General features: G+C 52.5%; 1 protein-coding gene across 12 annotated transcripts in view; it reads left to right on the top strand.

The window, feature by feature from the left end:
- Positions 1–278: 278 nt before the first annotated feature.
- The window catches only part of Tle3 (TLE family member 3, transcriptional corepressor), a 38,436-nt gene continuing 12,006 nt past the window's right edge, over positions 279–26,708 (top strand). For 4 of the 12 annotated variants that reach the window (XM_003477633.5, XM_013141404.3, XM_005007179.4 and 1 more), the window contains exons 1-8: positions 279–459; positions 958–1,058; positions 1,549–1,612; positions 2,446–2,490; positions 17,720–17,782; positions 18,806–18,910; positions 25,331–25,535; positions 26,465–26,481. In XM_003477633.5, coding sequence (XP_003477681.1) covers positions 436–459; positions 958–1,058; positions 1,549–1,612; positions 2,446–2,490; positions 17,720–17,782; positions 18,806–18,910; positions 25,331–25,535; positions 26,465–26,481 — 624 coding nt within the window. In that variant the 5' untranslated portion in view covers positions 279–435. The remainder of the gene's footprint in view (positions 460–957; positions 1,059–1,548; positions 1,613–2,445; positions 2,491–17,719; positions 17,783–18,805; positions 18,911–25,330; positions 25,536–26,464; positions 26,482–26,708) is intronic. The other 8 variants (XM_005007178.4, XM_013141406.3, XM_005007176.4 and 5 more) reach the window with 3 other exon arrangements.

A 26,708-nucleotide genomic window follows, 5' to 3' on the forward strand; every position in this document is an offset into this window, starting at 1 on the left:
GGCGCGCCCCCCACCAAGCTCGACGCACTGAGCGACCCACAGGGGCTCCGCGCTTGCCCCTGGAGGGGCCCCCGGCCTCGGGACCCCGAGCCAGACCCGACGATGTCCGCGAAGCCCCCGGCTCTGACGCTCTGCACACAGCCGGGGGAAGGCGGCCGGCCGCAGGCCGCCGAGCCCTAGGCGCACAAAGCCCGCGCCCGCCGCCTGGCCTCGGTACCCGCCGACGACTTGCCGCCTGCTCCTCAGCTCTTTGTCTCCGCTTGGGGCGGGCGCCCGACTCTGGGATTCCGCTGCGAAAGCGGGGTGGGGGGGCCGGGGGCGAGCTCTCGGTTCCCCGGCCGCCCCCCGCTCGGGCTCGGCTCCCCTCTCCCCCGCACCTCCCCGGCCCGGGCTCTCGGCGCTTCCACGCTCTCGGAATCACGACCCCTCCTTGCCATGTATCCGCAAGGCAGACATCCGGTGAGTAATTGCAACTCGGTTTATTTAAGCATCTATCATGGCAGGGTAAACGAGGCAGTTTATCTGACACCTCCATTTTGCTTGTTGCTACCTTTCTGTTGTGTGTGTGCGTGTGCTTGGGCGCGCTCGGGTGTGTGCGCACACGCACACACAAAGGGGCCAGGGCGGGGGGGGGGTGCCGTGGAGAGGTGAGGGTGATTCAGCCCAGAGTCTTGAGGGGTTGCGTGCGGCCTAGAGGGAGCTGTCCACGCTCCCGCCCCCTCTCCTAAGTCTCCCAACTCGCCCAGCGGGTCTCCCCGCCCCCGCTTACTTGGGAATGGGGCCCTTCAGTGGAAGACGTGGGGAGCCCCCCAATCCGCGCCCAGTCTGGGAGCTGGAAAACTTGCGGGGATGGCCTGGGTGGGGAGGGTGGCTGCCCGAGGTGGGGAGGAGCCGGGGTCGCCGGAATCCCCGTCTGATGCCCCCTCCCCTCCTCCGTCTTGTTCTCGCCGGCTCCAGGCTCCCCACCAACCCGGGCAGCCGGGATTTAAATTCACAGTGGCTGAGTCTTGTGACAGGATCAAAGACGAATTCCAGTTCCTGCAAGCTCAGTATCACAGGTAAGGCTGGTGGGGGCGGCCCGGGGGCTGGCGGTGAGGGGCTGCCCGGAGCCCCTCTCTTGCCACTACCCCCCGCGGGGACAGAGCTGCCGACCCCGGGGCGGCGGGGCCTCCGCCTTTTGTTTCCCCTTCGGAGCGCGTCGCCTTAACCCCTGCCTGCCCGCGGTCGGCAGCTCCTGGCGCCGCCTCCGGGTGTGGTCGGGTCGCCTGTGGGTTTGTTGTGGCTTCCGGGGGTCGCCATCCAGCGACTGGTGCCGCCCCCTCCCCCTCCCCCCTCCACGGCCGGAACCAACCGGCCTCCCCGGCCGTGCAAAGTTTCGAGTTGTTCCAGCACCCCCTCCTCCCCAAGGCGGGGACCCCAGCCCCCAGTGCCCCGAAGGTAATGGTGTGCCCCCGGGATGTCCGGGAAGTGGTTCTCCGAGCCCTTCCGTGGGGCCCCGGTGGAGGCTGTGCAAGGCGCTGGCCTGAGCAGCTCCTCCTGCCCTCGCAGCCTCAAAGTGGAGTACGACAAGCTGGCGAACGAGAAGACGGAGATGCAGCGCCATTACGTGATGGTGAGAGGCGCGGGAGGGGAACGCAGGCTGGGCGCACGGGCGCCGGGGACCCCGCGGGCCAGCGGCAAAGAGCGGGGGAACAGTGCCATCCACGAGGGCTCTCCGCCCCACCAGCTTCCTCAGGCGCTGGCCACTGGAGGGGCGGGTGCTGGGGAGAGGAGGGGCAGAAAGAGAATCCCAGATTTCCTGCCGGGACCTCTGTGTTGGCTTTGAGCTCCTTTAATGTCTTTTGAGGGCCTCCCAGAGGGCTGGTTGCCCTATCTTGGCTAAGAAAGATAGGATTGGACGAGTCCGTGGCAGGGTTGGACACAGATCACTCTCGGGGACCTCCCGGGAGCCTTTGGAAACTTTCTGCCTGGCAGCCCTAGGATTTAGCCAGAGTGGGACAGAAAAGCCCTCCTTCCTCTGGATTTTCTGACGAGTGGGGGGACCTTTGGAAACTCTCTTCTTCTGTTTCCCACTTAGGGGGTTCCCCGGCTGAGTCTTCTGCCCTTGGACCCTAGGTAGACCATCTACACTGTAGCCAGAGTGTGTCCCAGCCAGTTTACATTTTCTGTTTCCCAGAGGGCTTGGGAGATACTTTACGCGCGCCTCTTTCTACATAAGAGGCCTTCCACACCGTGCTAAATAACTCTCAGAGGACAAGAGGGGCCCAGTGTACACAGCATTCCCTGTCGAGGCTGCCACCTTGTACAAACAGGAAAAATGGCAGGGACTGTGCCGGTCGGTGGGAGGACCTGGCTGGCGCTTCTCACTTCGGTGTATTATGATGTTGGTGTTGAAAAATGAAGATTTCTAGGTTGTCTGTTAATGGACATTCTTCTTATTTTTAGTACTATGAGATGTCCTATGGCTTGAACATTGAAATGCACAAGCAGGTAAGAGCGTTTTTTCATGTTATGAAAGCTATTTCAGCGTCTTGGAAAAAGAAAAACTTAAAACCCTTCTCTGTCCCTTCTGGTGTGAAAATCAGTTTGGTTCTTCTGTTCCTCCTGTTTCTCCTTGAACCAGGTGAATGGATTTAATCCTTGGCTTGCAAGGTGCTGAGGCTTTGCTGATTTCTTGGCCACATCAAGCTATCTGAGCGTGTGAAATTAGTACCACTGTTGGATCTTGGTAGAGAATAAAAGGACCAAAGGAAAAGTTGTACTTCTGTGAGCTGCTTTACAAACTCCTGAAAACCTGGAGGTGGCTGGCTGCTTTTATCTGTTTTAGTGGTGAGATTCTCAAGAGGAAATGTAGGAGGGTTTTTTTTCCCCCTTTTTCTTTCTCTCTTTTTTTTTTTTCTTGCAAAAATGTGATGTTCTGCCTTGATAAGATTAAACTTCAAGGGCCTCTAAAAGCCAGGCTCAGCTATTGAAACTTAAGGAAATGAAGCCACTGGTGGTTTAGGAATGAAATGTGACTTTTCTGCCTTACATTTAGGAGGCACTTTCTCATCTGTATCTTAATTTGAAGGCGGCCAAGTTCCCATTTTACCAAGAGAAGGAAGCTGGGGCTGAGGGATGAAGCCGACTTGCCAGAGTCAGCCAGGCCTGGCCTTTGAGATGGCTGAAGTCAAACCAGTTTAACTAGTGTGGTGTCATTTGATGGATATGTAAACTACCTCGTATTGTCACTTTTCTAATAACAGTATACCTCAAACCGAGCAAATACAAACACTGTTTATCTCACTGCATATCAGTAATGAGCCCCATTGCTAGGCTGGGCTGTGGGAGAGGCATGTTTGTATAGTTGTGTACCGGGGAAAGGCTGCCTATAATTTGGCTTGGCCCTTGATTAGCGTGGACTTGGCACGTATAAATGGCGCAGGCCGGTTGTTCTTTTTAACAATTGGGTGTTCTTGAAATCTCAGAAGGTTGTTGACTCATTCTAGCCTTTGGTGACCGTGACTTGAATGGATTTTCTGCTCTAAATTAACAGCGGTTTACAAGGTTTAAATTTTGCTCTTTAAAGGGGGCAGGACCCAGGGCAGGTGAGAAGGGCAGGTGACCCCGGAAAGTGTGCTGATTCCTGCCCGCTTGAGTGGCTTCATATAGAGGCTTTTGAATGCGGTTCTTCCCCCTCCTGGAGGGAGCTCCAGCATTGGGTGAAGGGCAGCCAGGAAAGGGCCTGAGTTTACCGAGCAGTGTGGGAATCTAGCCTGTGGCTTCCTAAGGGATTAGTTCCCCGGGACGGTGCATGACGGCTACCACATTTAAACTCCTCGGTCTGCAGAAATAAACAGATGCTGCCACTCTGTGAGTAGGAAAGATTTTCCTCCAGAGAACAGAGCAGAGCCAGGGTCTGGGCCACTCTAGGCAGGACTGACCGGCCTCACTGGTCCAGGAAAGAGGCATAAAATAAATGAAGCAGGTGGGGGTCCTGGGTGTCTCGATGACCTTTGCATATTATGCAAGGTGTCACTTCCTCCCTTTCTCCACCTCCTTTTTTTTTTTTCCTTTCCTGGGTGCTTAGTATCTTGGGTGTGTTTAAAGAGGGTAATTTTACCGAGGTTTAAAATTTATAGCAGCAGTTATCCTAAGAGCTTTGTAATTAAGGTGTAATGTGTCGCTGCATGTTGAGGTCTGCATGGGTGGTGTCCCCTTGCCTTGAGTGGATGCCTCTGGCAGAAGCTACCTTAGCTGGCCCCAAGCAGAGCAGTACACTGAGTAGTGCCAGGGATGCTCTGAACCCACAAGAGTTAAACATCATCATAACGCATTTGGTGGAAGAGCAGCTGTGTGCATCTGGGATTTCTGGCCTTTCCCCAAACAGTGTTCTCTTGGGGGTGAATGCCTGAGGTTTGTGGCTTTGTAGTCTCCTGTAATCCCCTCAGCTGCCAGTGGTGGATAGTGATTTTTTTTTTTGCCCTCTTTTTCTAGGTGGGGAAACTGAGGCTTGGGGTGTGGTGGGGGTGGGGGGAGCAAGAAGGCCTGCCTGGGGCTCAGATCAGGACTTCTGCCCTCTCCTAGCATAGATGGTTGCATATTTTGCATTTGCCTTGAAATGTGTTTGCCCTCAATGCAGGGGCCACCCCCAGGCTCTGGCAGGCTGGGTTGGGTGAAATCACCCTGTGGCTGTGTAGGAACAAAGAGCCAGAAGGGTGAGGAAACCTTGCTGAGAAATGCAACCCTGACCTAATGGCGCCGGCCACTCCCTCAGTTTGGTTTGTGAGGGTTCTGTAGAAGAAAGCCCTGCCACTAATTGCAGCGTGGGTCTTGGGTGTATTTGGCGGATGGTGGTTAGGCCTGAGCAAACAAGTTTATCAGCTGACCTGTTTAGCGGTTGACTGGTGTTTTATCTGCACACACAATCAAGTGACTGGAGTGCTTGAATTATTCATGCAGTGTCCTGCCCTCTAGACTTGACTGTTCGTGTGATTACATCGGCCTGGAACAAACAGGCTGGATTCTTCATCTTTGAGCTTGGGGTGGGGGTGGGGACTGTCTGTACTTTTATATAATAGATGATCCACACAGCTAGCACCTTGGGAAGGGTGGCGGGGCTCTCAGTTTGCTTGCGCGAGACACACACACACACACACTTTCCCTACCACCACCCAATTTTTTTTTTTTTATTCTTTGCTGGCTTTCTGGGAAATGGTGATTAGTGGGGAACCTCAAGTTCTGCCAGATAGGCCTGAAAATTGACAGAGGGCAACTGATAAGGTGCGTCCAGCCTTTTTGCTTTTCCTGAGAGGTTCAACTCACCGTGGCTGACTCCTTCCCTGGCTTTCTCCCCCACCCCAACCCTCGACTCTCTTTGCAAGCTGTCAGATCCCAGAGAAGTAATAAATGGTTTCTCCTCCTCCTCTTCTGCCTCCCTCCCTAATTATGGTAAAGCAAAGATTACAGAATCACAGGCCTGACCTGGGACTTCAAGGGGTCACCCACCTCCTCTAAGCTCCTCTAAGCAGCATGTCAGAGGTGATTCAGAGAGGCCAGGGAGGGGATGGTGCTGACCAGCTCCTCAGTTTGCATTTCCTTCCTGCAGAGGCTTTGAATGCCTTCTACAACTGCAAAGCTATCTTACAGGCTGGGGACCCAGCACTTAACCTGCTTTGGCTTTGAGAAAGTGGGTCGCCCTGGTCCTTCGCCCGGTGTTGGTGATCGTGGTTGTTTGGAAACTGGACTTGAGGCCTTTTGATTTGGAAAAAGTATCGTACCCACCCTGGACCTTTTTCTGTGAGCCAAACAACCCTGTCTTTCAGTTTCTTTAGGAGTCCTGGAATGGAAAGAGCCCTTTGGCTTCTCATCCCAGTGTTTGAGTTCCCAAAGAGGAAACTGAGGCCCAGAATGAGGAGCTGGCTTCCCCTCTCCCAATCAGACTGACTTAGGCAGGCTTCCTAAACCCAGATTTTTAAATTGTTATTTTTATTTATTTATCTTTGGGCCCAGGAATCAAATTCATGACCTTGTGTTTTTTTTGCCAGCCAGCTGCTTATGCAGATCTTTTTGACAAGATCTGAGAAACGTAGGGTGCTCCTTTATTAACCGCTAGCACCCTGAGTCTTTAAAGGCCATTGCTGCTCTGCAGTATTATCTGAAGAGGCTAAGACTATGAACTCAGCTCCACCAAAGTCCAAAGTACCCCACTTGGATTGTATAACCGTATCAGCTGAACCCTCTGTCCACAGTCCTGTTCTAAATTGCCAGCTATTTACACAACTAATGATTTTCGATGTGTGTAGTAATAACACAGAATGCTTGCCTAGCAATCCCAGAGGGAGCGTTCGCAGCCAGGGATTGGTGGTAAAACCTGTGAACTTTTTATCCTAGCCACACGGTGGCCATAAACCCAGGGCTGAAGTAGGAGATGGGAAATCTCTGTCACTCCCTTCTCCTCCTCTCTAAGGCTTGTCACCTACGTAATAATGCAGGGCTCAGGTGGGAAGGCCTCCGAGCTGCTTAAGGATCTGTATCCTGGTAAAGCCCACCGGGCAGTGGGGTTCAAAGGACCCTGGGAAGGAGTTGAGTCTAGTTGATGGTAAGAAGGTAGAGCCTTCCCTCTAGGAGGAAAGGGTCACACAGGTCCTTAGACCAGGGCAGTGCCTGCTGGCCTGGCACTTGGCCGAACTGTGAAATGCATTTTGTATTCCAAGAGTATAGGAACCCAACTCCTCCCTGGTTTCCATCTGACTTTTCCTGCCTTTTCTGTGTCCAGTTGCCTCCTAGCTGCCTGCCTTGCTCACTTTTGGGGTCTGCTGATCCCAAAACGCCCTTTTACCTGCATTTCTGTGGACCACCCCCCTCTCTAGCTACCCTGGGCCTTTTTCTTGGGCATTTGGCAGTGGATATGACCGTAGGAGCCCAGTCCATGGTTCCTGTCTTCACTGTACAAGTCCAAGACCCTGTGCCTGGATAAGAAGCTGGCTTCTACCTCCACACCCCAACAAACTTGCTTCTCCTCTCCTTGGACTCCTCCCAGTGGACACCCAAAGGGCCTAGTTTACTGAGGGGCCCTGCATTTCCATTTTGTTGTAGCAGTGAGTCAGTAAGAAATAGATTCCCTTTTCCTTTCTGCATAAGAGAGTTTTTTCTGTCTCTTGTTTGTACAAAACACTGGGACACCAAGGGCCAAAGGGCTGCCGACTCAGCTGGCTTTCCCCTGGGATCTGCTGCCCACATGCCTTCCTCACACCTCATTCTCACCTCATTTCCCAGCAAGCACCTGCCTCTGCCTGAGCAGCTGGTGTGTAGTAGGTGCTCAGTAAACTACTGGGCTGCCTCATGTTGCCCTGGGAAGTAGGAAGGTGGGGATTTGAATTGGGAGCTGGCTGCTAGCTCCTCAGGCTTCCGCTGGCTGCATCCATTCTCTTCATCAGTAAAATGAGGGAGTTGGACTCATTCCCGAAATGGTTATTAGGGGCCTGGGCTGTGCCTGGGTGTGGGATGGGGTTGGTTACATAGAGGAATAAGACACCATTCCCCCTGCGGAGCCAGGCAGCTAAGTAAGTAATTGGAGTACAGTGAGGTAAGTGCTAATGTGACTGCCCTGCTCTCTGCCTGGGAGCGGGGACTCAGCCAGGAGGGCTGGTGTGGAGGCAGGAGCCCAAGTGGTGCTGGGGGCTGAGGCTCCGTGGGGTGGCGACAACCCCCAGGAAGGCCCTAACGGAGACTTGTTCTTGCTTCCGGAAGCCAAGCTTCCTCGGATTGCTGCCGGCAGAGACTCATACTTGGGAATTGGGAAGTGAGACGAGGTGGTGACATCTTGCAGCAAAGCGATCTCCCAGGCCTCTCTGCCCTCACATTCACCACCCACCAGGCTCAGCCCCATATGTCTCTCCAGGGCTGGCCCGCAGCCATCTGGTGTGGGGTGGGGGTAGGAACCGCGGTGGCCTCCTCTGCCTGCTCCCCCCACCACCCTGTGCGCCCCAAAGTGCTCTTCTCCTTCCTCCCATTGGTAATTCCGTAATGACTGGTTGTGACCCACCCCCTCCCCCATATTTAATTCTCATCAGCCCGGCTCTCCACTTTGCTATTAATGATAGCAGCCAGCAAAATAGCTTTCAACATGCCATTGACAGTCTGGTTTAAGAGTGCTCTTGAAGTAGTGCTAGACAGCTGAAAGCACCCGTAATTGTGTGCCTGAGTGAGAACTGCGTGCTCAAGGGCCTTGTTTTTATATGCTTAAAGGGACAATATCTTGTTTTCCACAAATGCTCTGGGAGACACATCAGAGCTTTCTTCCTTTCTCTTTCTCCTCTCTTCTCTGGGGTCTCTTTTGTTCTCTGGCCTTTCAGGATAAGTGCTCCTCCCCTCGAGCGGGCACTAAGAGAACCTTAGGAGAGGGAGCATGTCCTGTCTCCAGAGACCCAAAGAGGATTTGGTTGGGATTGTTGCTTGGAGGACTCAAACATTACATCCCCAGACCCTGGTCTGCCTTCCCTCACCAATGGAGGGTCCTCCATTCCTCCAGTTCTTGAGGAAGTCAGGTGGAGTCTCCATGCTCCGTGGCATTGATTTGGAATTTTTTTGTTTGCTAAGGCTGTTGCACAGTCAGCTAGAATATGAGGGATTCGGGCCACCCATTGGAGAGGCCTGGGACTGGGCATGGTGGCCCACACTTGTGATCCCAGCACTCAGGAGACTAAGGCAGGAGGATCACCATGAGTTCAAGGCCAGCCTGAGCTACATAGACTGTCTCAAAAAATCGAGAGAGAGAGAGAGAGAGAGAGAGAGAGAGAGAGAGAGAGACAGACAGAGAGACAGAGAGACAGACAGACACAAAGAGAGGGAGAAAGAGACCCAAACACCAAGCCTTCCCAATTAGATTCCAGGAGACTGTGGTTCTCCTTCCTTGGACCTACCTGGGAACAAAGATAGAACAGGAAGCTCCCCAAATGCAGGCCCCTGAAGAGAGATATCAGACAAAGGGGTGAGACTGAGGGACCAGAGACACCTGGGGCTCTGGATTTTTGTGCTTGATGGATCATGGCCTATGCCTGAACTCCAAGGTGGACTTGGGTGGGCTTGAGGGTCTGTGAGTAACGGACACAGTCCAGGCCCCTGGGGAGGCGGCGGGTGCTGCTGCTGCTGCTGCTGCTGCTGCTGCCGCCACCGCCACCGCCGCCACTGCCGCCACTGCCGCCACCAGATAATTCCAGGGAAGGTCTTGATTGAAGATGAAGTAGTTGAAAATGTCATCCTTTGAGTACGAGCGGTGACAGCAGTGAGGAGGCCTTCGTGTTCTGTTGCACTTGATTGCGAGCCCAGCAGACCTCAGCTATCATCAGGGATGGGGACTGTTGGTCCATGCTCAACACCACCAAGACATAAAGCCACAGAACACAGGTTGGGGAGGCGGAGATGACCCACGTTCATCCGGGCACTGGAGAACTGCGTCTGGATTGTGGATGTGCAGTGATGGGGAGGCTTCCTGTCCCCCGAAGGACAGGACCACTGAGTAGTGAGGAGTAGCCCCTGACCCCATGGCATTTGGCTAGAACTGGGTGACAGCGTGAATTTTGCTGGGGACTTGAGGTTGAGAGTGGTGACCCCATTTGCCCGGACCCTGTGTGCATCGAGGATTTCCTGAGGACAGTGGCTTCTGATTTCAGAGAGGCCCACGGGCTCAGAAGTTGTGACTGTTGGAAGGTTGTTTGAGTGTCATGCTGTAAGGTGTCTTTTCAGTGTGTCTTAACCCCCCCCCCCTTTTGTCTCACATTGGACAGTTTTATGTGGGGGCAGGCAAAGGCACAAGTGGGAGGGGAGAGAGTTATGATAGAGCCAGGGACCACGTCAGAACTGGTGACAAAGGAGACCGTGAGCTGGGCCCAGCTGGTGTCACAGCTGATCTTTATCCCCTCTGCCTTTAAAGTCCTTGTTGACTTTTTAGCTTTTCTGCTGTTTTGGGGTGGTTTGTTTTTGCTATTTTTTGATTCATGGTGAAAACTACATAGCTGGCTTGGAGAGAATCCTTTTTCATTTGCACCCCCGGGCTTCGTCTTGGGCTCCAGTGCAGAGCCTCAGAGGTTGAGAGAGTTCTTCCCACTGGTCCTGCAGAGGTGGGAGTCCAGTGCAATTGGGTGGAACCCCAAGACCTTTGGGAGTGGACTCTGCCCTGCCAGCTACGTGATTGAAAGACAGGAGGAGCCCTCTGGGTCTCTCCCAGCTTGGTCTGAAACCGTAGAGTGACCATGAAATTGCCCCCGATGTGGGAACTAGTGGTGGTTTCTCCCAAGAAGGGGACAGGCAGTGGGGTGGACCAGCCGATGCAGGTTGGGGTTGGTCCTCCCTCTCTGCTGAGTGCGGTGCCGCAATTTTCCACCGTGTGAGCGCTGTTAGGAGCTCTAGGGGTACAGTAGGTGGCCCTCTGGTCTGGAGTGGGTTAGGGCACAGACTGAGGGTGAGGACGGTGGAAGTGGGGCGGCAGGTGCTTAGCTTCTGTCCTTAAGCCCTCACCCTTTGTTTCCCAGAGGCCCGCACCCCTTCTGCCTCCTCTTTCCAGAGAGAAGGCTGTAGTCCTGCTAGCCTGAGCAGAAATCCGGTGGAAGGGCTAGGGATTGAGGTGCCCACCCCTCAATGTTTGGGATATCTTATTTTTCATCAGGGATGAGAGAGGAGCTCCAGGAACCTGGGGTCCATCTGGGATCCTTCCTTAGCAGCACGTGACTGGGCACTCATGGACGTCTTTGATGGCAGTTGGTGATGGGGATGATGATGACACCTGCCTGCCAGCACTGGCTGACAGCTTACAGCTTTCTGCACTGACAGAGACCCTGGCTACCATTTTTTGTTTTTTTTGAGATAGGGTTTTGCTATGTATTTCAGGCTGGTTCTGAACTCTATGTAGTCTAGGCTGGCCTTGAATTTGAGGTGCTTCCCTGCCTCAGCTTCCCAAGGGCTGGGGATTGCCAGTGTGTTCCCTTGCTAGTTGGACAGTGGAGCAGAATCCCCACATTGCTGAGGCCGCAGAGAGAGAGTGTACAGGTTCTTTGGTGTTTGTCTTTTATGTTAGACTTCCCAGAGCCCAGTCTACTGGGCTACCTGCCCTGCCCAGCAGGAGCGCCACAAACCACGGAGGAATGCTGATGGCACAGAAGGTCAGGACTTGTCTGGTCGCCTTGAGGATGCAGCCGTGGGTGAAGCCAGAACAGGAAATCCCTGGCTCCCTTGGACAACAGTGGTCTTATTCCAGGTCACCCAGCCTTTGATTCCATGCTGGGCGCTAATGAATGTTGATACCGGAAGCAAGTGGACCTGGGCTTCTTGGCCAGCGCACCCTTGATGTTTGGGCCTGAAGAGTGTTTTGTGGTGGGGCACCCTGTGTGTGGTAGTCACCAGCACTGCCCCAGTGGGATCCCTTTAATGTCTCTAGACTTTGCCAGCGCCCCGGAGTTGGGAGGAGGGTGCAGAAGCACCTCTGGTTAATAAGGACCTTTGACCAGGAGAGGTAAGAGTTGATTTGATTCTCCATGTGGGAGACTCGGTGACTTCTGTTTTGCTGTGTGTTTTGGGGCAACTGCTTGTCTTCTCTGGACCTCTTCCACTTCCTCTGTAAAATGAGAGGCTGAATGTGGCAGCCATGTGGAAAGAGGGTAACTTGATGGGGAGCAGATGGCTTCACACAGATTTCTAAATAACTGATCTTGATTTTCAGAAACTAGAAAATACCACCACTCCTGCTAACCCTTGTTTGGGAAAGTAGGACACGCTGACCCTTCAGTTCTAAGGAAGGGATATGGACTTGGGTGGCTCCAGAACAGGGCTTTGTCGTCTCCCCTCCCTACCTCACTTTCCCTTTGTGCCACCCAAGTTTCCCACATGTCCTCCAATGTCCCTTGCCTTGTCTGCACTTCACTTGTAGCCCTGACCTGATAGGGAGACCCCCAAAATTTAATGAGCTGCCCCTGTAAGGCTAATGTGACTTTTAGCAGCCTGTTGAGGGGCAAGGAGAGATTTGCATAATGTTGGGGGGGGGATTAGGTGGCTGGGGGTTGCCATGGCAACCACGGGGGATGAATGGAGAGTTTGCCTCTCTGAGGCCCTGGCTGCCTTGGAGTCTGGGAAGGTGGGGGAGGGGTGGGGTTATTTGAGGGGAGGGCGAGAGGGGGAGGGGCAGCCCCACTCTGGGCTGAATGGGCAGTGTTGGGGGAAGGTGTGCTAGCAGAGGCTCTTCCTGTTATGTCTGCACCAGCAGGCTCTTTGAGATCCTTTCTCCCCAAGTGAGGGTGGGAGACAAGCAGAGTTTAATGTGTTTGGGAACCAAGAAATTAAAGTGAACAAATATTTAAAGATTATGGGATCTTGTTAACAGGAAGCCCGGTTGATAGAAACTGAGAGTTGGAGAAATAAAAGCCTTGAGAGTCTTAGGAACCAGGAGGGACTTAGGCAGTCATCGGGACCCAGTTCCCTCCCCGGAGTGCCATCTGCCTCTGTTCCCGTGGGGGCCCCTCAGGATACAGCGCTGGTGTGCACACAGTGCCCAGTTCCCTTACTCATTTATTTACTTGCTTTTTGAGACAGGGTCTGTCTCACTATGGAGTCTAAGCTGGTTCTGAAGTTACTCCGTAGCTCATACAGCCCCTGGATGGCAGTCCTCCTGCCTCAGCCTCCAGGTGCTAGGGTTACTGGCCTGTTTCACACTTGAGAGCCCTCAGAAGCACACTGTATCCTGTCCCTCTCCTAGACAGCCTCACAGTGCAGGGCAGCCCAGGGAGGGGGAGTGCAGGTCCTGTAATGTGTGGCTGACTCCTCTTTGGGTCCACGGCCCAGATACCTTCTCTCTTTGTCCCCACCCTCTATGCATAGTTCCTCCATGCCACAGACTTCTTGAAAGAAAAGGGAAGGTGGATTCTTCCATTGAAGTGTACACAAAGGTCGCGTACACCCAGGAGCCCCAGCTGTCTGCTGGAGCCAGCTGGGGGGGAGTGTGTGTGCTTCCCTGTCCCCTCTCTCCCAGGGAAGGCCCTGGGTGCTGTTCAGGTTACGCTGGGTCAAGGCCGGAGGAGACAGATCCTCAGGGTCATGCTGGGGGTTGGATTTTCCTAGCACCCAATCCTTCCAGCATCAGGAATGCAGCCGGCATCCTTGCTAGCATAAATATTTAATGGCGTTGTAGGTATATATAATTTGATCGATACGTCAGTGCTAAGAGGGCCTTTAAGAAAGCTCACCTATCATCAAGTGATTAGGGATGGATCAGGGACACTGCTTCCCGTGGCTGCTGAGGGGCGGGGGTGACCACTGCTATATTTCAGAGTGGAGGGGACCTTGTCTTCCCCATCCCCTTCCCTGGATTTCTCTTCCTCTGTTAGACATCTACTGGCCCAGCCCAAAGAGAAGCTGCCTGGTAAGAATATCATCTGATAGGGGCTGGGGGTTTAGCTCAGTGGCATAAGCGCCTGCCTTGCAAGCAGGCAGTCGTGAGTTTGATCCCCGGTACCGATAAAAAGGAAAAAGACAAAAAAAAAAAAAAAAAAAAAAAAAAAAAGAATATCATCTGATAGTCCACCATGGATGACCTGGCAATTTAGAATTGTTTAGAAAATGCAATGAGATACTTCAAGTTGAAATTGCTCATACATTGCTCTGGAATCTTCCAATATATGATGGTGGTGCCTGGCTGCTGGGGCTGTTAGGGCTGGAGTGGCCTCATCCTCCTTTACTGCACTCTAATACTAGCTCGTCACAGAGCGCAGGCACCAAGACAGCACAGAACAGGAGATGTACAAGAACCAGTTAAAACCTGGCTCAGATCTGTGGACTCGAGCTGCCTGAGACCCCAAATACACAAAGATCTAGAGCAGTAATCTGAAGCACAGAGACCAGGACCTGACCTGCCAGAGGTCACTGGCAATATGCTGACCTCAGAGCTGGGCAAAACCATTGTGTCCACATGGCTTCGGGGTGTCCAGTCACAATTCAGAGCAGCAAGTGTCTGCCCTTCCTCTCAATTATGCACAAACACCTCTTTCTAAACTGCTGCCCTGGTTCTCTGAGGAAGTCCTGATTTCAGCGATGTGACCAGGACCCTGGAAGCCTTGGATTGACCACTTGCCTGCCTAACGAACATGAAATTGCTTCCTACTAAATGAAACTTCCTAATGAGCCCTCTTCTGACAGTCTGAGGGTCCCTGGCCAGCCAGCCTCGTGAATCATAGCAATGTGACATCACTGGACAGTGTGACATTTATGTGCAGTTTTGCTATTGGACACATTTGAGTGGTTTACGTCCTTTGCAGCCAGGACTGGGAATCCGGTCTAGCATTCACTCATCTCTTCCTGCTGGCTATTTACCTTCATGCAGTGCTCTTGTTTCGTGGAGCTGTGCTTCTGGGGGGGGGTAACATGTCACAGGACAGTTCGCAAAGGTGTGGCATTCAAAAGCCCTGAATCAGGGCGCGGGGACCTCATAGGTTAGCTAGTTTGTCTTTTCGTTTTGTAGGCAATGGCAGCGAAGCCTAAAGGTGGGAAATGATTTGCCTAAAGCCACACAGCAAGAGGCAGAGGTGACTGAGAGCAGGAGCCAGGTTATCTCTGTGTGGCCGTGGAGCATAACCTGCTCTTTGAGGTGTTGGGGCTCTCTTGCCTCGTTTTCATTTGGCTGAGAGGCTAAGATGAAATTTGCACCCAAAGTCCTCAGGGCAAGCAGGCGGGCAGCTTGAACCTAATTAGCAGAGAAACCGTCTGGAGTGGCCACCGGGGTGGCTGTCCACGGTATGTGGAGTACACTCAGTGACCGGAAGCATAAAGGGTCAGCAAGTGGGGTCTTGTAGATGAGCACCGACAGCAGGATCCTTTCCCCAATTTTAGTGCTGTGGGTCAAAGGTCGGGAAAGGTCTGAAATCTCGACCTCGGTGACCAAAGTAGGAGAAACGCTTTTTAAAATGCTTACAGCAAGATATTCCTGTGTTAATGAATGTGCAAATGGGAGCCACTAGAGTGTAAGAACACATTGCACTTTGGGAAATTCCACCCCCATCTCGTTTTCCATCATTTATTTGCTTACCAATCTCAACAGAGAAGCAGGGCACATGTGACTCCCAGCGCCCGGTTGGTAGTGCAGATTATGAATGGTGTGGGACCTCTGTGCCCACCTCTCTGCACCGCCTGTCAGCGTCAAGTACGTTAGTTACTTCTGAGAAGCTGTGCTCCCTGCCAGCAGCGCCGCCTGCTTTGAACCATACTTGAAAAGCAACTTCCAGAGTCTGCATCGGCCTCGCCAAACACCTATTTCCAGAATGTTCTAAAAGAAGCCAACTCCTGCTCCTGCCCCCCCACCCAAGATGCCTCTGAAGGTCTGGCTCAAAGGCTAGAGCTCCGTGGCCCCAAGGCAGAGGGCAGGGCCGCTGGAGGCCACAGCTGAGGCTGCTGGCTGGACCACAGCTGCCCTGTTGATAACAGGCGATGCCCAACTGGCAAAAGAAGTTGCCCAGCATGTGATCTTGTTCCAGTTTGTGACTTGTGACCTGTCCCAATTATTGAAGTCACACGTCTTGATGCTTTTTTCAGAGTTGATGCTTTAGAAGTTTTAAGCTGTATCAAAGGCTCTTTGGACAGCTGTTGGAATCAGCTGTGCTATCGGGCATGAACCCGATGGTCATTTTTCCCTTCAAACATATTTCTCTGAGTTCTGTCAAAAGGCCTAAGGTTGGTCCCTGGCAGGAAATCATTTTAACAGAGTTGGTTAATTGCTAAGTATCAGTTTCCCCGTCTGAAAAATGGGCATTTTAGTAAGAGTGGTAGTCAGAGCTCACCCTACGAAGTGCAGGTGGCATTGGCTTTGCTGATGGTGCCAGTTACAGCTATCATTCTTGTTAAGAGGTGTTCTGCCCGGCCAGCTTTCCATCTTCAGTAGTAAAGAGTTTTCTGGTTTATTCTCTGACTCCCCAGAGTGTGGGGAGCCCATTCCCAGGTCTGGGCAGCCTGTGTACAGATAACGAATGTTTCAAGTGCCTGCTTCTACATTTCAAGGAGACCAAGGGTACAATACTCAAGAGCAGATGATGGTGAAATTTTGTGCGTGGGGGGTGAGCACTCCCTTATTCCCCAAAAAGCCCCAGGACTCAAAGGCAGGCAAGCCCAGGCATACTGTATTTTTTGTTTTTTTTAAAGATGTAAGCTACTCCCTCTCTGTCTGCCCCAGTGCCACAAGGTCCTGCTGGCAACCTGCCAGAGTCCTTCCTCACCTGTGGTGGTTGGGCCCCACGAAAGCCAGGCTGAAAGCTTACAGCCTGAGTTTCATGAGCACCCAGGTCTCTGTGGCCTTGGTCTGATGGCCCTACGTGACTTGGCGGGGGGGCAGGAAGTTAATCTGAGCCCCCCACAGGGCTTCCTGAGCTATACAGCCATGGTCACGTGGTACCTGGGTCCCTAGCCTGGATGTGGAGATAGCTGTAAAATCTGAGGATCCCGTTTTTCCTCAAGCAGAGGGTGCTAGGCTGAGGACCTTGAGGTATGGTGCCCTTGTGCAAGTGTACCGCCAGCCTGCAAACGCCAGGCCCCACTGGGCCTGAGCTCGGTGGCACTTCTCTTACCCCCAGGAATGTTTGGAAGTAGGGACAGTTAGTGACACAGCTGGGACACTACAGCATGAGGGACAGTGTTTCCACCCCAAGTGTCAGAGTGGTGTCTTCTGGGAAACACTTGCCCTGTGCCCAAGGATCAGGGTGTCCAGACAAAGAGCTGCCACTAAGGACCCAGTCCCCATGCAGGAACCCTGTTGTCGTGGGCAGGCTCCCCAGGCTGTGGAGATCCTGGCCACAGGGGCCAGCAGCCCCAGGATGCAGGGCTGCACACGTCCCTGAGGCTATTTAGTTGAAGACCTGTCTTCTGGATGTCTGGGTCGGAGGGGGGTTGCCTGACCCAGGGTTGCCAGGGTCTGTGATAAGCTTTCTGGTGGCCCTGTTTTTTAGTGCCCATAGATCTCTATCAGAATCATTTGACATGCAGATGATCACAGATTTTAAATGCTGTTGTCATGGTTTTGTCTCTGAAAGATTGCTCTGTGCTAATGAAAGCTTTGAAGCCAGCTTGGGGGAACCTCAGTCCTGGCTGCTGTGGACTGAGAATGAGATCAGAAAGGCAGTTATGAGAGCTGCCTGTCAGTGGTCCTAGGCCTTCCTGACTGGAGTCCGTTAACCATTCAGCACTGCTCTTGATCTGAGCTCTGCGGGGCTCACAGAGGGCCCTGGTGGAAACAGATGACTCAATTGTGGGGCTTCGGACTGCTGGCATGTATGGGGTACAGGCAGCAGAGAACAATTAGAATTGGGGAGGACCCAGTAAGCTGCATGCCCCTGTGTGTGAGGCTGGGGAACCCTTTGCCCCATGCTGCCCCAGGGGCATCCTCTCTTGCTTGTGGGCACCAGTTTTGTGTTTTGCTCTTGTCATGGGTCTTTCCAGAGTATGGGGGTGGCTTTGGTTTTGGTTTGTTTTAATAGGAATTCCATCTGGAATAAGAGGCTTTTCAGTTTGAGCCACACCTGTGGGCCATTTCTGTAGGAGATGGGGTTCCCCAGGAGGTCAGGAGCCTGGGAAGGGTTCTTCGTGCTGTGGAGTTCATGGGGGTGGAAAGAACAGAGCTCTTGTGGTTCGTAGGAGTTGGTACTTCCACTTATCCGTTACATTTCAGTCACTGATATATTTGCAGGGACTTCATGTGGTGTCTTTTCCTTTGCAGACAGAGATTGCGAAGAGACTGAACACAATTTTAGCCCAGATCATGCCTTTCCTGTCACAGGAGGTAAGACCTCTCTGACTGCTGCTGCCTTTGCTTTCCAAGGCGGCCCAGCCCAGCCCAGCCCAGCCCATCCATTCAGACTGGCGCAGCTGCCAATCAGAAATATACAGAGCCTTCTCAGTCTGATGGGGACAGAGACTGCATCCGAGACCTTGGATAGAAATGGTTCTCTGCCACCTCTGAGTCCATCCCCAGCCTCCACTCCTCGGAGCATGTAAGGCCGGCCATGGCCAGTCTGCCAACGGCCAGGCCGGAATGCGACTAATAGGTGACATCACCTTCTAAGGGTGTCTTCCAGGGGACCAGCTAGGGACTCTGGAGGAAATGAACAGCTGGTTTGACTGCCAGGGGACACGAGAGTCTGTTTGGTTAGGGGTAGATTTCCCACAGCCTCCCCCCACCCGCCCCGTCATTCATCATGTCATTGAACTCACAGTGACACCCAGACATCCAACAGTTCATATTAGGGTTCAGTTTGCTATTTTTAATTCCTCATCCCATGGAGACACATTCTCTTGTTTTCTGTAGTTTTAGATGGACGTAAGTTGGGTATATAGACCCCTCTAACGTACGTACACTGGGGACAGTGATACAGCTCGAAAGCAGGGGTGCCTTCCTAACATGATTACAACATTGGCACTGTGTTTGGGCATGCGACTTGTCCTGTTGTGTTATCTAGTCTGCAGCTCATATTCAAATTGCATGAAACCACCTTTTTTGTTTGTATGGTTGAGGGAGGTGTTTGACTCTTGCTGCCTTGGCACTCATCTCTATGCGAAGATGTAATTTGATTAGAAGGAAGTCTTGATTATAAACATAATATGTACTCATTGGAAAGATTTAAAGAAGAAAGTAGAACCTCCCCCCGCCCCCATTCCATCACTGCCCTAGGCTTGTTTTGTGTGTCTCTTTCTGTCTTCTCTGGGGCTGTGTCCTGAGGTCCCCTCTGCCCTGTGCTCTGCAGCCCACCTGTGCCCTCTCTGCTGGACACAGTGGCTGCTGCTAACCATGCCTCATTCCCTCCAGCACCAGCAGCAGGTGGCCCAGGCGGTGGAACGAGCTAAGCAGGTCACCATGACGGAGCTGAACGCCATCATTGGGGTACGTGGACTCCCCAATCTGCCTCTCACCGTGTGTATAGCCCTTTTATTCCTCTCATTTAACATAACCAGAGGTGGACCCTGAGCTTAGCTGGCCTCAAAGAATGGCGGCCCCAGGGCTTTGACTTCTCATAACAGCCCACAGGGTTGAATCTCTGTCCCCAGTGACTCCCTCATGGCTAACTAGTCCCCAGATTAGTGGGATACCACATGTGCCCCAAGTTTACCTCTAAGCCCACAAGTCTCACTGCCCCTTGGCTTTGGGGGCCTGGGATCAACACTGAGGCCAGGCCGACCGCCCTGTCCCTCCCTGGGCCTGGCCACCCTGCCCAGCAGGGGCCTGCCCTTCTTTGGCCATTTGGGATCAGAACCATCTCTGTACTGTTGATATGCACTGTGCTGTGGAGCAGGGTTTGGGTCAGCAGAGCTTAGTGGCTGTGCGTTTGTCGTGTGGCCAGCTGGACAGGTCATTCTGGTATTCTAAGAGTCCCATCCCACAGGTCGTGGCCCCTGCTGGCCCAGCATGCAGTGGGAAGAGGAAGCTCTTCTGGCTTTTCGTGCCCTTCCCTGGCTTGCAGTTTGAATGTATTTCTTGGATTCACCTTGCATCTGTTTTCTACTTCTACTTTGATGGGAGGCTGAGGATGTTTGAGAACAACGTCTGAGCAGAAGTTTTTTAGTTTTTATTTTTTTCCCCCACTGTGAATTTGGGGTGTACCTGTCTTCCTCTTTCCCTGAAATGAAGGAGCTAGGTGGAGTCACCGCTTCCCTATACTCAAACAGTCTGAGTGTCTTCACCCAGGGAACTTCTGGGCCACTCGGATTCCAGGTGCTTGCCCAGATTCCTTTACTGTAGGTCTGAGGCCCGGGGCTTGGAATCCCGCTGCTGAAATTCATCAGATCATTGGGAAGTGTAGTCAGGTTTGGAAAGCAGTGGACTGGTTGGCTGGGGTCCTGTCACTCTTAACCCTTTCGGGACACTGGCTGGTCATTATTCCTGTTTTTGTCCTTAATGTGGGTTCAGTATTTCAAGGCAAAACCAGAAACCCCCCCGGGAATTTCTTCTCATGGGAAGAGGTAATAAATGATGACTCCTGGATCTCCTGGATTGTCAGTGTGGGGCAGAGGCTCGGGTATTGCTCACAGCTCTTCCCCCGTGTGACGCTGGGCAGGCCCTTTTTGTGTCCTAGGGATTTGTTTAGTTCTGGTGCCCCTAGAAAGTAAATCGTAAGATTTTCAGGTTGGCAGTGTCTTCAGTGATTGTCTAAGCCACGGTTCTTCAGCCTTCTTTCCATCCTGTGCGTTGTAGGATACTCAGCAGTAGCCCTGGCCTTACCCAACAAGTGTCAATTAGTGACACCCACAAAAGTCGCCGGTTGCCTTAGTGTCTGTGGGGCAAAAAGACCCCGGTTAGGGACTTCACACCTAGCCCAGAACCCTTATTGTACAGATGCTGAGAAGCCAAGCAGCAGTCAGGGCTCTTCCTGAGCGTGCCCTCTGACTTTGGGGGTGGTAGAGGGGTACAGGGAGGCCGTCGGCATACTGGCTGCCCTCCTGTCTGCAGCCCTCTTCTGGCAGCTTCCTTGTCTGTGAGGTCCCCAGGTCTTGTTCTCCTCCTCTGCCTCGTCTTTTGGGTTCAAAATCCTCTTACGAAAATTTAAAAAAAAAATTTTTTTTTTAAGTTTTAAGAAAGCAGTAAAGATAGGGAAAGATGAGCTGCTTGGATTAGCTCCACTTCCTTTAAGTAGCGTTTAGGAAGCCACAAGTTAGGTCAAGGCAGCTCAAGGCAGATATTGGAATTCAATTAAAGCCAACGAGTGGGGCCTGTGACCCCCATTTTCAAGGTAATTGCTTCTCAGGCTCTGAGTAAATGCAGCCATCCCCCTGTCATTAAGCACGCAGCCCTCTAATCGCTTTGCCTGACAGAGCCTCCTCGTGAGGCAGGAATTACGGACAGCTGAGGCCACCATGCTGGGGAGCCCTGCCTGACTGCGCTGCAGGAGGAGGAGAGGCTGATCTAGTCAGGGCATGCTTTATCTCCTGGGGGAGAGGAGAGCCCCGGGGGCTCCAGAGCACAGATCAGACGTCTGGAGCAGTGATCAAAGGTCATGGGTCAGATCTAGAGTAGAGTTCAAAGATCAGAGACTAAAGGTCAGAGGTGTAGAGCAGAGATTAAAGGTCAGATCAGAGATATAGACAATAGAGCAGAGATACAGAGATTAGGGAGCAGGGAGCAGAGATTGAGAAGCAGAGACCAGAAGAGAGAACAGAACCTGGGAGCCTCCAGGTTCTAATGGCTGTTCTCAGGCTTGGTGGCACACAGCCTGGCAACCTGAGCTAGGGGTTAGCAAGGATTTAGGCATGTCTTTTTGTTCTCCCAGGCCTCAGTTTCCCCATTGTGTAAAGATGGAAGGAGAGGACATGGCAAGCATGGCCTGGTCAGGTGTTTGTGACTCCCCTCAGGCTTGGAATGGAAGAGCCCGAGGTTGTACCCATAGTTAGATGTGTCCAGCACTGGTGTGGGTGTTGCCGGTGGTCTGTCACCATGACAATTAGTGTCTTTCTGAGGTCTTCTCATGAGAAAGGCTGGATGCAAGCTCAGGATGGTGTATGAGGAGAGGACCAGGAAGGAGAGATGAGGGGAAGGATAGTTTCTGACTAAGCCTACTGTGTCTCTTGCTGGTCCACAGGAAGTCGTGGTGGGCACAAAACATACCCCTTTTCCAGCCAAGACTTGCTCCCTGCAGAGTGGCTGCTGGCATAGCCCTTATTTCCTTATTTCTGGGATCCACGTTTTTGCAGAATCCTTAAAAGGACAAGATTCCTGGGCACAAGGAAGGAAGCGCATGACCCTTGGGTAGCCACTTCCAGAAGGCAGTAGTGACCCAGGACCCTATATGCTGGCTGATGATGAATCTGCTATTTCTTTTTTTTTTTTTTTTTGTCTTTTTCCTTTTTATCGGTACCAGGGATCGAACTCACGACTGACTGCTTGCAAGAAGGCAGGCGCTTATACCGCTGAGCTAAATCCCCAGCCCCTAATCTGCTATTTCTTTTACAGTGTTCTGTGATACAGACTTTGGACTGGGAGATGGAAGGGCTGTTGTCTACTAACAATGTGTGGCTTGTATCTCCTGGAGAATCATAGTAGAACGATGGCATAAAGCATTAATGTGGAATCTTTGTTGTTTTTGTTTTTGTTTTGAGGTAGGAGGGTGGGTGGGGAGGAAGAGGGAGTTGTCACAAACTACAGAGGTAATAAGAAGCCATGCCAGAGTTCATTCCAGTGTGGCAAAGAGCTGGATTCCCTGAGGGGATCGACTAATGATGAGATTGCCCTTTACATTCTGTCAGTTACAACCATGAGCCCCTGGTGGAGAGAGTGGTGCTGGTCCTTGGCTCTGGCTGCTGCTGCAGGCTCTGCCTGTGCCCCATCTGGTTATCAAGCCCCCAAACTGATATCCGTGGAGCCCCCAGAGAGCCATGTGAAAGGAACAGGGCTGAGGGCTGCACTGTCTTTCCTGGGGGCTGAGAGCTGTTGGTGTCTGCATTAGGACCCTGCCCTTGCGTCCTGTGGTGGGAGCCCTTGGCCAGTGGAGCCTTGAAAATGAGGTGGTGAGATGTCACTAAGTTGAGCCCGCATTGGAAGCTCCAGAAGGAAGCATTAATTAGATCAGTGAGCAGAGGCTACATAAGACAAGGGCCTTGCTATCTTGAAACTGCCAGGTCTCCAGGCATGCGTAGAGATGAACAAAACAGTTGGACCTGCAACCTATTCATAGCCTTTGTGGGCGTTGCCTGAGACCTGCTTTGTTTTACACGTGATCCCAGCACAGCCCAAAGAGATTGATGTCCATTCTGCAGATGAGAAAGCAGAGGCCCAAGGAGGTCAGCCAGCTTGTCCCAGAACTCATCTCTAATAAAGGATAGAGCTGGATTCTCTTTTGGGCTCTATGGCTCCAGATTCTAAACTATTAGAACCGTCAGAAGTGGGGAGATCTATTCTGACCAGGAAGATGGGAAAGAGAAGGTGGCTGGCGTTTAGGCGAGGCCAAGGCTAGAAGGCTGGATAGGAGAGGAGACCTGACCCACCTAGTAAGGTGTAGAGAACTGTTCACTGTGTCTTTCCCTGGATACTGGTCTGCAGTAAGCTTTGTGTCTAGGTGCAGAATCGTGTGTGGAACATGCCAGCCAAGTTGCTGCTTGCAAACGGCCTTCCCCTCCTCTCCTTGGCCCTTCCTCAGGGATTTTACTCACTGCGCTATGAAAAGTGGATGAAATACCTCCATCCTTGCTTTCTGGCACTGTACTTGATAGTTACAAGAGCACAATTCAAAATCTCCCAGCAACATGTTTAAACCAGGGGGCCCCACTGCAGACCCTGTGGCACCTAGATGGCACGGCTGTACCAGGGAATGCTAAGCAGTCATTGAGAAAGGACACCATTTCTTTATTTTCTACTTAAATCCATATGGGGTTTTAAAGCAGTGTGGCCGAGGAGAACCTGTTTGTATAGTGAGTTTGTAGAGACAGAGGCAGAGTGGAATCTTCAAGGAGTAGTAGGATTGGAAGGTAATTAAAAAAAAAAAACAAACCCAAACTTTTAAATCCATACTTATTTTTAGTATTATTACAGTGAGCATGTATGACTTTTGTAATAAGATCTGAAAGATAACAACTTTAAAAGAGAAGGTGGAGTGCCCTAGAGCTCATTAGCTGGGACAGTAGTTGAACATCTTTTTTTTTTTTTTTTTGTCTTTTTCGTTTTTTTATCGGTACCAGGGATCGAACTCAAGACTGCCTGCTTGCAAGGCAGGTGCTTATGCCGCTGAGCTAAATCCCCAGCCCCAGTAGTTGAACATCTTTGAGCATGTCTTAGGTTGGTGTCTGCCTTGGTGTCTCATGTAGGCCTGAGGTCACACCCAGGACCGAAGCCACCAATGCCTTCTGTAAATGCCCAACAAAGGACATCCTGGACGTACGAGCTGCTGGCCTTGAGTGATGGCGGCTGATGCCAGCCTTCCCTGCAGAGAGCCTTTAGAGGCCAGGAGCTTGACGGCTGCCATTAATCTGAGGCAGGGCTAGGCTGGCCCTTGGCATCTTGGCTGGGAGGGCACAGAGTTTCTTGACCATTGGAACAAACACTTGCTGTCCTGTTGTCTGTTAGCAGTTGGCAGCGGGTGTTTCATATTGACAGGTGAGCTCTCCTAGACCTCGGATTTCTTACAAACACTGTGAGGTTGGTGGTTGACAGATTTGAGTCCAAATCTCACTTAACAGTGGCAGGACTAGGGCCAGTTCCTGGCTGCCTATTCCAGCCTTCAAAGCATCCATTTGCCATGTAAAAAATGGGCACAGGCTCCCTTGCCAAGTGGTGGGAAGGATTGGAGGGAATGTTCGGAAGTGCCCAGGCATTCATTCACAAAGGGTTGGTTCTCTTTTTTTCTCTCGCACTGGTTGAGAGGAAAGATGTGTTCAGAGGTGGAGGCCGGCATGCCCATGGCCCCAGCTGCTCCCGAGGAGGAGTAGTACAGCCCTGGGAACAATGGGCAGTCCTAGGATGAAGACTGGGGGCTATGAAGGCCACTGGAGCTGGTCATTGGGGTAGGGAGGAAGTGTGAGGCTGGTGGTGGGAAGGGTTATTTGGGGCTCCGGGAGCTGAGTCCTGGGTTGAGTTGAGTAGGAAAGCACAGAATCGTTGATGGATCAGACTACTCAGCGAGTGGACAGATCTGTGTTAGGCTGTTGGAAGAGTCAGGGCCCACTGTAACACGATCAGTGCCAGCTGCTGTCCTGCTGCTCCATGAGTAGTGTCCGTGTGCCCCACCCCCTCTGCGTAGGTGCTCCTTTCCCCCTTTGACAGATGGGGAAATTGAGGCCCTGCCCAAGACCGCCACACAGCTAATACACTCCAGATCTGGGATTGCCATCTCAGTCCGTCTGGTTTCCAGCCTTCCTGATGTCTTCTGTCCACACTGATGCCCAGAGGTGTCAGCTCTTATTTCAGTGGCCCCAACCTCATTGAGCTCCTGACCCTTTTCTGCTCTAGCCTGCCCTGGCTCTGTAAACCAGGCTCAGAGTTCTGCAGAGTTAGGGGGTCTCCCTGCTGAAGGGTGGGGGATTCTGGCTGCTGACATTGAAGGCATGGTCGAATGAGGTGCAAGCTTCAAAATGATTCCCCTCAGCTGAGTGGGAGCCCTGATAACTGCAGTCTTGAATGCAGGCACTGTTTATCTTGGGCTTGGAAACAGAAATTCGGGCCTAAAGCAGGTGCAGGGGTTGCTGGGGTGCTTGAAGACGTAAATCTTGTATCTACATTGCAGTCCATTAACAGACTTCCTTCAGCAAGATGAGCATGTGGACCGAGTTGGGGCACAGGTTTTGGGGGTGTTTCTCCCCGTTGGCTCCCCACCTGTTCTGCTCAGCTCGGCTCACACCAACTTCATTGCAGCAGCAGCAACTCCAGGCGCAGCACCTCTCCCACGCCACGCACGGCCCCCCGGTCCAGCTGCCGCCTCACCCGTCGGGCCTCCAGCCGCCGGGGATCCCCCCAGTGACCGGGAGCAGCTCTGGGCTGCTAGCACTTGGTGCCCTGGGCAGCCAGGCCCACTTGGCGGTGAAGGACGAGAAGAACCACCATGAACTGGACCACAGAGGTGTGGCTTAAACTGGGGCAAGGCAACGGTCGGGATGGGTGCTACCTTTTGTGGGCCCAGCAAATGCTTGTCACCCTAGGACCAGGAGTGAACTGAAGAGTTAGAGCCATGTTGCTTGAAGCAGGGGATTGAAAGGAACCTTCCCCAGCCCTTTGCTTGGCCCTTGCCACGAAGACCCAGGTGGCTACACTCAGTAGTTACAATCATGTCAGCACCAGCTCCTTGGCACACCCTGCACAGATGTTGCCAGCTGTGTGCTCTGCTTTACTTTGGGGAGGGGAGCATGTGGCCAGTGGCCTCTGAGCCTCCTGGGCACAAGGCCTTGAGTGTGTCACCTACTTGCCTTCGCCTGAACCACCATCTTGGAAAGCAAGAGGCCCAGTATCTTGTCCCCATAGTAGGATGGTCCTCTTGGCAGAGGAAGAGAGACTGGAGCAGACAGGTGCTGCTGCTTAGTGTGTAAGCCATCGGCTCCAGGGGCTTCTTGGTAAAGACACAGAGAATAATGGGGTTAATTTTTTAAAAAATCTACTCCCTCATTCCTTTCTTATTAACAGTAATGTTCTCAGTTCCCCCATCCTATGGGCCCTCTTTGCCAGGGTTGCAACTTTGAGAACCAGTCTGGTTGCAGAGGGAACTGGTGTCCTGTAGTACAATGGGGCACACTTCACTCCTGCAGCCCACCCTCGAGGCTTAGGGGGACACTGGCCCTGCAACAGTTGATTTCCAAACTGAAAAATATCACCACATGTCTCTGCAGTTGTCCGCTCACAGAGACTGAGTGCCAGGCCTCTGCCTGCTTTAAAACCAGGAGGGGATTTTTAGTAAATCCCAAAAGCCAGCTGGACGGAGGAGACTGACTTTCTCCTTTCCTTTTTGTCTTTTTCCTCGGGCATCCTGACATTCTACCTGCCCGGCCTTCCCCAAAGAGAGAGAATCCAGCACGGTGAGTATGTTGCTCGGGATGCCCTGAGATGTATGGAGGCACAGGGCCATCCTGTGGGTGATGGAAGCTGGCTTGGGGTCCACTCTGCTGCTCTGTGGGCTGAAGCAGAGACTGTGTGTTTGTGAGCCCAGGCTGGGAGAAGGCTGTACTGCTGATAGGCTGGGACACATCTCCTCCAGACCCAGCAGAGGGGGCAGTTACTGTTACAAAGCAGGCATTGCTGTCAC

The sequence above is a fragment of the Cavia porcellus genome, unplaced genomic scaffold (assembly GCF_034190915.1).
Source record: "Cavia porcellus strain 051 isolate PalLab524CR breed Dunkin Hartley unplaced genomic scaffold, mCavPor4.1 scaffold_4, whole genome shotgun sequence".
Taxonomy (NCBI): Eukaryota; Metazoa; Chordata; class Mammalia; order Rodentia; family Caviidae; genus Cavia; species Cavia porcellus.